General features: G+C 27.8%; 1 protein-coding gene across 3 annotated transcripts in view; it reads right to left on the bottom strand.

The window, feature by feature from the left end:
- LOC145270612 (carboxypeptidase D-like) overlaps window positions 1-12,374 on the bottom strand; it is a 293,674-nt gene that overhangs the window by 158,696 nt on the left and 122,604 nt on the right. For all 3 annotated transcript variants that reach the window (XM_080126242.1, XM_080126241.1, XM_080126243.1), the window contains 3 exons: window positions 9,744-9,845; window positions 4,375-4,658; window positions 1,984-2,175 (listed from right to left, as the gene is read on the bottom strand). In XM_080126242.1, the coding sequence (XP_079982368.1) occupies window positions 1,984-2,175; window positions 4,375-4,658; window positions 9,744-9,845 (578 nt within the window). The remainder of the gene's footprint in view (window positions 1-1,983; window positions 2,176-4,374; window positions 4,659-9,743; window positions 9,846-12,374) is intronic.

Genomic DNA, 12,374 nt, shown 5'->3' with positions numbered 1-12,374 from the left:
AATTTTGGGTCTAAACACTTGCAATTTTTGATATAGGTTCCTTGGACATGGATCTAACTTAATAACTTGATTTGAGCCCAAAACAATAAATTTTCAGGGGTCATAATAGGGGTCAAAGTTTAAAAAAATTTACCGTTTTTTTTTTCAACATACACATCCAAACACCCGGGCAACGCTGGGCTGAAATGCTAGTACATTATATATATATATATATATATATATATATATATATAATTTTATTAGTATCAGAACTCGATTCTTATTGTTAAGCACTTTAAAGTTGAAATGTTGGTCACTTAAGCTTGCATGCGCAGATAATGTTATAACCATTACATCTCGGCATTTAATAATAAATGTTTAAATTTCAACTGTATTTGCCGTGGTTAACATTGGACATGTGGTTTGTTTCTTGCTAATGGAGCCAGAAATGATAACATGGCCAGGTTCGAATCTCCCGACCGGCTTTAATCGTGATTCCCTGCACTGATGATTCCTGAAAGGATGAAACACTAATGTCTGTAGGTATTTAAATTATTATAGTAATAATTATATATATATATATATATATATATAGAATAAATGACAAAAATTTTATATTTCCGTTATTTTCATGGAAAGTGTTCGACTGAGCTTCAATCTATGGTGCCCCCTCGCCAAACTTTCACAAGAAACACTAGACTAGCTGAAAACATCATCAATAATTTTCCCCACTCTTTATCTGTACCTAAACCTAAACATAGATTCCATGATCAAAGTTTCTTCCTTAGAACTGCACGCCTGTGGAATTGTCTTCCGTTTTCCTGCTTTCCAGCTGTCTATAATATGGTTGTCTTCAAGTCCAACGTGAACAAGTTTCTGATGAGCCGTTCCACTTAGGTTAACAAACTTACCGAACTTCCATTACTATCGATTACTATATTGTCCTTTTGACTACTCTACACTCTTTAACCCTTATCCTTGAGTGGCCTATCGGCCTTGATAAGTGGTGACGTCTATGTAAAAAAAAAAAAAAAAAAAAAAACATGAATCCCCCTCTACATACTAACCATTTAATTAATTTGTGAATGTCCTGACAATAATTACTAAATTTATTAATTTTATTAATTCTCATTTATGTTTTCTTACTTAGGAGAATAATTTCACCAAAAAAATACGCCATAAACTACAGATTAATATACATGTTCTAATATACGAAACGGGGATTCAATGACTTTGTTTGATTAAAATCCAAAATGGCGTAATTGAAAAATATAAATGGTAACTGCAGCTTCTCTTCCAAATTTCGGATTCTCACCATGTCGTATTACATTTTTATTCCTTTTGGTGGATTGATTGAGGTTTGAACATTCTTTTTTTTTTTTAAATGCTTTTAACGTCAGTCAGAGTGATCTAATCATTATATGACGATCTACACATATGAGCTAAGTTGATAGACTTATTTCAACTGTAAGTGCTTAACGATAAGAAACAAGTTTCTTAAAGTTTCTTCTATAAGAAACTTTAAGAAACTTCTTTTTTTAGCTTAGTTTAGTTTCGTATATACTAACATGTATAATAGTTTATAATTTATTGATATTATTTTCATAAGTATGTGTAAACAAATTAGAATTAATAAATTTAGTTTTTATTAAATAGAACGTCTTGGTAGAAGAGTTATATATTAATGTATATTGTTAGTACGAATTGTTGGGTTTAATGACTTTGTTTGATAAGAATTCAATATGGCGTAATGGGAAAAAATATAAAGGTATTTGCGGCTTCTTTTCCAATTTTCGGATTTTAATCATGTTAAATCACACTTTATTTCCTTTTAATGGATTGATTGTTTACTATAATAATTATTAAATACCTCCATACACTAGTGTTTCATCCTTTCGGGAATCATCAGTGCAGGGTGTCATGTTCACACACACACACACACGGTGGAACAATAAAAGTTTTAAAATAAAGCTGTAGTATTGTTTTCTTTAAGGCGACACATACCTTCATGGGCTTTTTCAAACCCATCAGGGTTCATCGAAGGCATCAGATGGATTCTTGTGTAGTTGAGCATGGCAGTAAGTAGGGGATTCTTTCCGTAATTTTCGCAGAACACTTGTGCCAACAGCAGGAGCATTTCACGGCCAACAACTTCATTGCCATGCATATTGGCAACGTATTTGAATTCTGGCTTTCCTGAAAGTAAATGGGTAGCTATTCTGTACAAGTCCTGGACATGAAAAAGTTTAAGTGGATAGCTGTTCTATATGAAAAACAAACATTAAAAGAAAATCGGTACAGCAGACATTTTTTACAAAAATTATTATTTAACTCCAAACAAGGCACAGTCCCACTTTGAATTGGAAGCCAAGTTTAATTTCAGAAGAGTTTCCAATGGGTAGCTATTCTGTACAAGTCCTGGACATGAAAAATTTTCAGTGGGTAGGTGTTCTGTGCAGGTCCTGGACTTTATGATCTTTCAAGCAAAGAGTTAATACTTATAAAGTGATCTCCACCAGATGTAAAAGCTCGATAAAACCAAATAGGAAATAGAGCTTATAATAATGGGTGTGTTTGTTGCGTGTGTGTGTGTATATATATATATATATATATATATATATATATATATATATATATTTTTTTTTAAAATTATATTTTCATCCCAAACAAGGCACATTGCCACTTTGGTGTAGGGGGCTACTATCAGGGGAAGCAACTACTGGGGCACTATGTTGGGATTTGGGCAGCAAGATGTCGGTTCACGTTACACTTGAACTTCTGCATGTCATGGCTTTTCTATTCTAATATTAACTCAATCTCCATTCATTTTTTTTTGTTCTTCTTTTTTACTCATTCTCCAGTCGATTTAAATTCTTTTTCCACGAATTTCTGCCTTTTTGGATTACGTGATTCCCTTGGATTTTACTTGTGGAAATGGAAACTTAACCAACTTTTTTGGATTTTGATTTTTGGATTTTACCGTTATTGGATATTTTACCCTTCACCTGACTATCCATTCACGTGAAATCACCTTTTTCTTCACCCTATTCCCTCTGCTTCACTATTTGTTATCAAGTAAGATCTATGACTTACTTGTAGTTTCATCAAATACTTTTGCAAGCAAAATCCCGATCCCGCATTTTGCTAAATCCTACCCTCTGATGAGAAGGAGAGTATTTCTTCAAGGCCCGGAAGCCACTCGGGGATAAGGGTTATTGCATGTACAGTACGTTAGTATTGGAGATCAGGAATTTGTTAACATTGGACTTGAAGACATCCAAGTTGTAGTCAGGTGGGAAACAGGCAAACGGAACAGAGTTCCACAGGTGTGCAGTTCTAAGAAAGAAGCTTTGTTCATGGAATCTACGTTTTCATTTAGACATAGATAAAGATTGGGGAAAATTATTGACAGTGGTTTCAGCCAGACGAGTGTTTTTCGTGAAAGATTGGCAAGGGTGGACCAGAGATTGGAGCTCAGACGAGCACCTGCCATGGAAATAATGATAAAATAAAGACAGGCTTGCAACGTCTCTCCTGTGAGAGAGGGGTTGCAGGAAAGAGAAAAGGGCATCCACCACTAAGCCATGAAGCCTATTTTGTATTCTCTCAAGGGAGGTTTTAAGCAGTTCCTGCCCAGATTTTTTTTTTTATTATTCAATTTTCACCCCAAACAAGGTACAGTGCCACTTTGAAGCAGGGGGCTACTATTAGGGACTTAATTAGCGGGGTATTATGAAGGGAGATGAGTAGAAAGATGTTTGTTAACATTACACTTGAACTTCTGCATATCATTGCAGTTGGGAAAGCAGAATCTCGGAAGGGAGTTTCAAAGACCCGCAGTTCTGGGGAAGAAACTATTGGAGTAACAGATGTGGCAGCAGTATTCCATCCTTGGACGTACTTGGCTTTTATATAGATAGAGAATTGCATCAGTAGTGAGATATCTTCTTATGACTATCTGCATAAGACATGTAAGTCCTCCGGCCTACAAAAATGGCTGAGCAGCCCTGTTGGCATTCCCCAGTAGGAACGCCTTATAGCGAATAGAAAGTGTATCCTTTTGCATAACTTTCAATTCCCTTATTTTGTCCTTTAGTTCTTACATTCCATGAGCGATATTTCTGGCGATGATTCTGGCAAAGGGAGAAGAATTGCTGTTTCCTGAGTCTCAATCTATCCAGATAGCACTTATTGGTGGCTAGATTTGAACCTTAAAGTAGTATTTTCTTTTTTTTTTCTTTTTAGCTCTTTACATCAAGTGGCTTCATGCCTTGTTTGGAGCGACATATCCATTAAAAAACCATAATAAAATAAACATACCTAGCTTTATAAATCTGCTCCAAAACAAAAAGACCCCCCCTCTCCCTAAAGAAAGAATGGCCCATTTATTCTTACCTGGAATGTGAACACCGGGATCTCTGGACATTTCGAGGACCCATAAGTCTCGCCCCTGTACAGACTTGCCGATGGAATAAAGACGTGTAATATTTGGACACCGTTCAAGGCAGGTTCTTAGGAACGCCTCCATCTGCGGATACCTGCGGTATTGGAATTCTTTTGGTTCAATGAATTCAAAGCTAGCTCGATGCTCTGCATCTTGAAATTTGTCAACCTCTGCTACGAGCCAATCCAGGTTTCCGAAAGTCGGCTTTGATATTTGTGGAGGATGGCTGGATTTACTGAAAGAAGAAAAAAAAATATAAATGTGTAAAACTACCTTTCTCCATTAACAAACATTTACTATTCATGTCTATTTTTGGAAAATCCAACTAACTTTATTTTATTAATTAGATCATTTAACATAAAACTTTTTTTTTTTCTAATATTATCATAAACGTTTGCCTAATTATTATTATTTTTTAATTTCATGCATACAAGTTATCTTCAATTAGTTTCCAGACTTTTTCATATGAGTACTTTTATTTTATTGCTATTGTTAAATATTAATTTATATAATTATTAAGAAACATTATTGATTTATATTAATAAACATTATTGATTCATATTAATAAACATTATTAATTTATATAATTATTAATAAACATTATTAATTTATATTAATAAACATTAATTTCTATTAATAAACATTATAATTTATATTAATAAACATTATAATCTATATTAATAAACATTATAATATATATTAATAAACATTATTAATTTCTATTAAACATTATTAATTCATATAATTATTAAGAAACATTACCGATTTCTATTAATAAACATTATTAATTTATATTAATAAACATTATTAATTCATATTAATAAACATTATTAATTTATATTAATAAATTTTAGTAATTTATATTAATAAACATTATTAATTTATATTAATAAACATTATTCATTTATATTAATAAACATTATTCATTTATATTAATAAACATTATTCATTTATATTAATAAACATTATTCATTTATATTAATAAACATTATTCATTTATATTAATAAACATTATTAATTTATATTAATAAACATTATTATTGATTTCTATTAATAAACATTATTAATTCATATTAATAAACATTATTAATTCATATTAATAAACATTATTTATTTATATTAATAAACATTATTTATTTATATTAATAAACATTATTAATTTCTATTAATAAACATTATTAATTCATATTAATAAACATTATTAATTTATATTAATAAACATTATTAATTTATATTAATAAACATTATTCATTTATATTAATAAACATTATTAATTTATATTAATAAACATTATTAATTTATATTAATAAACATTATTAATTTATATTAATAAACATTATTAATTTATATTAATAAACATTATTAATTTATATTAATAAACATTATTAATTTATATTAATAAACATTATTAATTTCTATTAATAAACATTATTAATTCATATTAATAAACATTATTTATTTATATTAATAAACATTATTTATTTATATTAATAAACATTATTAATTTATATTAATAAACATTATTAATTTTTATTAATAAACATTATTAATTTCTATTAATAAACATTATTAATTTATATTAATAAACATTATTAATTTCTATTAATAAACATTATTAATTCATATTAATAAACATTATTCATCTATTAAGAAATATTATTGATTTCTATTAATAAACATTAGTAATTTCTTTTAATAAACATTAGTAATTTCTATTAATAAACATTATTAATTTCTATAAATAAACATTATTAATGTATATTAATAAACATTATTAATTTATATTAATAAACATTATTAATTTATATTAATAAACATTTTTAGTTTATATTAATAAACATTTTTAGTTTATATTAATAAACATTATTAATTTCTATTAATAAACATTATTAATTTCTATTAATAAACATTATTAATTTCTATTAATAAACATTATTAATTTATTAATTATAAACATTAGTAATTTATATTAATAAACATTATTAATTTATTAATTATAAACATTATTAATTTATATTAATAAACATTATTAATTTATATTAATAAACGTTATTAATTTCTATTAATAAACATTATTAATTTCTATTAATAAACATTACTAATTTATATTAATAAACATTATTAATTTATATTAATATACGTTATTAATTTCTATTAATAAACATTATTAATTTCTATAAATAAACATTATTAATGTATATTAATAAACATTATTAATGTATATTAATAAACATTATTAATTTATATTAATAAACATTTTTAGTTTATATTAATAAACATTTTTAGTTTATATTAATAAACATTATTAATTTCTATTAATAAACATTATTAATTTCTATTAATAAACATTATTAATTTATTAATTATAAACATTAGTAATTTATATTAATAAACATTATTAATTTATTAATTATAAACATTATTAATTTCTATTAATAAACATTATTAATTTCTATTAATAAACATTATTAATTTCTATTAATAAACATTATTAATTTATTAATTATAAACATTAGTAATTTATATTAATAAACATTATTAATTTATTAATTATAAACATTATTAATTTATATTAATAAACATTATTAATTTATATTAATAAACGTTATTAATTTCTATTAATAAACATTACTAATTTATATTAATAAACATTATTAATTTATATTAATAAACATTATTAATTTATATTAATAAACCTTATTCATCTATATTAATAAACATTATTCATCTATATTAATAAACATTATTCATTTATATTAATAAACATTTTTAATTTCTATTAATAAACATTAGTAATTTCTCTTAATAAACATTATTAATTTATATTAATAAACATTATTAATTTATATTAATAAACATTATTAATTTATATTAATAACATTATTGATTTATATTAATAAACATTATTAATTTATATTAATAAACATTATTGATTTATATCAATAAACATTAGTAATTTCTATTAATAAACATTAGTAATTTCTATTAATAAACGTTAATAATTTCTATTAATAAACATTATTAATTTCTATTAATAAACGTTAGTAATTTCTATTAATAAACGTTATTAATTTCTATTAATAAACATTATTAATTTCTATTAATAAACATTATTAATCTATATTATTATTATTAATAAACCTTCTTGATTTACATCATTCATAAGCAGATGAAACTCCAGTCTCTGTTGAAGTAATCTTCTCCGGCTGCAATGCACTTGTTGTACCGTGCCAAGAACTTCTTGAAGGCCCCATGGGAATCCTCTCGTGCGAACATGTCAATGATCTTCGTCACAGCCTCTTTCATCTCTTCAATTGTCTCATAGCGACAGTCTCTAAGGTTTTGGGTCATTGGAACCAAGGTCTGGACTGTGGGGAGGGCACTAGTCTGTAACAAGAATGGAGCTCTCTTGGGACAAACTTTGCACCAATTTCTGTCATCTTCAGTTCCTCGCGAATAATATTATCTACAATTCCCACACTGATATTGAACTGTGTACTTTTTGTTTTTATAGACACACTAGCGAGGGGTACCCGGCGTTTCCCGGGTGTTTGGAGGTGTGTGTGGAAACTCCGGGGGTGGGGTGGGGTTAAAAAAAAAAAAAAGTAAGTATGAGGATCGAATCCGAACCGTTGAGGCAAAGTTGTAAATTAAAGTGTGGAAAAAAAAAAAAAAAAAAAAAAAAAAAAAAAACGTGCGACGTTAACCATTGCCCCACCGCGAGAAGTTAACGGAAACACGTTTTAATTTATTTAATTACTTGGATTTGGCAGGTGCCCGTTTTAATGAGTTAATGAGGTCAAGTTTGACTGCGGGATAGTATTTCATTTACTGCGGGAACGCTTTTTTTTATTTTTATTTTCCCAAGATGTTATAGGAAAAAGACTAACCCACATGCGGCGAGCGACAAATGTTGACTATTTATCTTCCCGAAATTGAGCAAATTAAATAGACAGGCGAGCTTCGTTGTTAACTGTGAGATATTACGATTTATATGTGATATAAAACGTTTTAAAAAGTTGTGAAGCGACCGACCGCTTCTCTGATAAAAGCCTTTTGTAGACATACAGAAAAAGCGAACACACATACATACATTTTCGCTTTTATATTTATAGATGACGGTCCTTATCCATGAAATTCTTTATTTGGCCAATCAACTCTGGTGTTCTGACATCCTTACTTCTCTCACACCTCATCATCCCTCACAGACTCTCTGCCTTCCTTGAATCTCTTATGCCACTCTAAAACTGATGCTCGATTCATGCAAGATGGTCCAAAAGCAGTCTGAAGCATTCCATACGTTTCTGTGGCGTTTTTTTTTCCAAGTTTAAAACATAATTTTATTGCATATCGTTCTTCTAAAGTGTCCTCACGTCCAGATAGCATTTTTTTAATTCACCAGCTGTGACAATCATGCTTTAGTAGGGTGTATTCCAATTCCTGCTGTAGCTGTTCATTTAAACCTGAAATCATAAAAATTAGTCATCTCACAAGATGTATAGCAATAACATACTGAATTTTCAAGAGTCTACGACAATTTTAAATGCCTGTACAAAAATGTCTGGAAATTTATTGAATGGACCTGATACCTTTTGAAATCACTATTACATAGTGGGTACAATATAATAATCTATAGAAATAAAAAAATTGGTCATTCATCTCATAAGATGTTTAGCAATAACATACTGAATTTTCAAGCGTCAACGACAATTTTAAATGCCTGTAACAAAAAAGTCTGGAAACTTATTGAAGGAACCTCATACCTTTTGAAATCACAATTACATAGTAGGTACAATATAATAATCTATAGAAATAAAAAAATTGGTCAGTCATCTCATAAGATGTTTAGCAATAACATACTGAATTTTCAAGCGTCAACGACAATTTTAAATGCCTGTAACAAAAAAGTCTGGAAACTTATTGAAGGAACCTCATACCTTTTGAAATCACAATTACATAGTGGGTACAATATAATAATCTATAGAAATAAAAAATTGGTCAGTCATCTCATAAGATGTTTAGCAATAACATACTGAATTTTCAAGCGTCAATGACAATTTTAAATGCCTGTAACAAAAAAGTCTGGAAACTTATTGAAGGAACCTCATACCTTTTGAAATCACAATTACATAGTAGGTACAATATAATAATCTATAGAAATAAAAAAATTGGTCAGTCATCTCATAAAAAAAAAGTCTGTAAACTTATTGAAGCCACCTCGTAATTAAGTAATTTCCTGTGGCAAGAATTATGGTCGGCGGTGTGCATACAGGAGATGAAAGAAGAATAAAAAAGAAAAATAGGAAACAGTTGGCATTACTGAAGAATCGTGTTTGTTTCAATTTTCCACATTTTCACCACGGTCTTCACATTTGCGCCGCCCTTGGGAACCGTCACATTTGTGTACGTCACAGTTTTGTAGCTAAAAAATATGAATGTAAAAAAAAAAACAAAAAACATTTAAAGAAATATACCGTTTCAGTAGAATCATTAGTGAAGTTCGGTCCATGGCATAGTGGATAAAGTACTTGGTAAAATTCAGTTGTAAATTTACACTCTTCTGGAGGTTGAAGGTTCAATCCTCGGTCTGAGTAACACTGAAAAGACTTTTTTTTTTTCTTTTTACACAGGAATCACCATTTATCAAGGCCCGGGGACCACTCGAGGATAAGGGTTAATGGGTATACATTAGTCAATGTGATTATAGCATAGTAAGCATAAATAGTGGGAATTTTGTGAATTGGATTGTTTAGAGGGACGGTTCATCAAGAACTTGTTTACATTGGACTTGAAGACAATCAGATTGTAAGCTGGAAAGCAGGCAATTGGAAGAGAGTTCCACAGGTGTGCAATTCCAAGAAAGAAGCTTTGTTCATGGAATCTACGTCCAGGTTTAGGCGCAGATAAATGTGGGGAATTATTGATAGTGGTTTTGGCTAGACGAGTGTTTTTCGTGAAAGTTTGGCGATGGGGGACCGTAGATTGAAGCTCAGACGAGTACTTGCCATGAAAATAATGATAAAGCAGAGACAGGCTCGCAACGTCTCTTCTGTGGGAAACAGGTTGTAGGGAAGAGAAAAGGGAATCCCACCCCCCAAAGAGAAAAGGGAATCCCACCCCTCAAAGAGAAAAGGGAATCCCACCCCACCACTAAGCTACGAAGTCTGTTTTGAACTCTGTCAAGGCAGGATAAGCTGCTTCTAGCACTTATCCTGCCCAGATGTGGCAACAGTACTCCATCATTGGCCATACCTGGCTTTTATATAGGTAAAGAATTGCATCAGGAGTGAGATATCTACTGGAGCGGTAGAAGGATCCAACCATTTTTCCAGCAGCTTTGGCAATGGATTTGATATACATGTTCCATTTCAGTGCGGATGGTTGACAGAACAAGAACATGCTATTCCCGTGAATTAAATAGCAAGTTCCATTCTAAATTCTGGAGTTTGACAGAAAGATTCCAGAGTTTGACAAGATGCACCTGAAGAAGGTCGGAGGTTTCATCGACTGAAACGTTGCGAAAATGACACTCAAGATGGGAACAGTAGTCCAAAGAAGCCAAATAATAATAAAATGTTAAATAAAAAAAAAAATCAATTTTTAAATAGGATTATGAAAGTTAAAATTTTTTTTTTTGGTTTACTTGCCTTCCCACGAGGGCAGAGTTAGACACAAGGTCAGTTTTTAACGTGAAGGGAAACCAGCTCCCCAAAAAGGGGGCACTCTGGTTAGTAAAAAAAAAAAAAATCAGTCATGAAGGATTTCTCCCCCACTAAAACCGAGACCAAAAAGTAAAGTAAAAAAAAATTGGAGTGCAACGCCAGAACAGATATTACACTTTGATCCTGGCCTAAAAGACAAGAACCCTTTTAATGTCGCCAGTCCTTGAGTTAAGCCCGGCAAAGTCCGACAACTCTAGAAGGGTCACATGAGTATTTACACCGTCAAATGACGATATTACGAATTATTAAAGTTATAAAACATAACATAAAAAATATTTAATTAATATTTAATGAAAAATATTTAATTAATATTTAAAAAAAAATATTCAATTAATATTTAATAAAAAGTATTTAATTAATATTTAATAAAAAGTATTTAATTAATATTTAATAAAAAATATTTAATTAATATTTAATAAAAAATATTTAATATTTAATAAAAAATATTTAATTAATATTTAATAACAAATATTTAATTAATATTTAATAACAAATATTTAATTAATATTTAATAAAAAATATTTAATTAATATTTAATAAAAAATATTTAATTAATATTTAATAACAAATATTTAATTAATACTTAATAAAAATATTTAATTAATAAAAATATTTAATTAATATTTAATAACAAATATTTAATTAATACTTAATAAAAATATTTAATTAATATTTAATAAAAATATTTAATTAATATTTAATAAAAAATATTTAATTAATATTTAATAAAAAATATTTAATTAAAATTGAATAAAAAATATTTGATTAATATTTAATAAAAAATATTTATTAATATTTAATAAAAAATATTTGATTAATATTTAATAAAAAATATTTAATTAATATTTAATAAAAAATATTTAATTAATATTTAATAAAAAGTACTTAATTAATATTTAATAAAAAATTATTTAAATATTTTTATGTTTATTATCTTTTATTACGCACAGCAAAGTTTCGCGGTTTTTAAAAAGTATTTTAATATTTTTTAAATTTTAATTTGAGGGTAAAACCGTCAAGTCACGATATTACAAATTATTATTATATATATATATATATATATATATATATATTAAATCGATATTACAAATTATTATATATATATATATATATATATATATATATATATATATATATATATATATATATATATATATATATATATTAAATCCCCGAAACAGTGTTTCATGGTAAACAACTGATGATCCCTTGAAAAGTAAATTATTGGT

The sequence above is a fragment of the Euprymna scolopes genome, chromosome 46 (assembly GCF_053919585.1).
Source record: "Euprymna scolopes isolate OS-2025 chromosome 46, ASM5391958v1, whole genome shotgun sequence".
NCBI lineage: Eukaryota > Metazoa > Mollusca > Cephalopoda > Sepiida > Sepiolidae > Euprymna > Euprymna scolopes.
The sequence above is the reverse complement of the archived record's forward strand: the minus strand, read 5'-3'. Positions and strand labels throughout refer to the sequence as shown.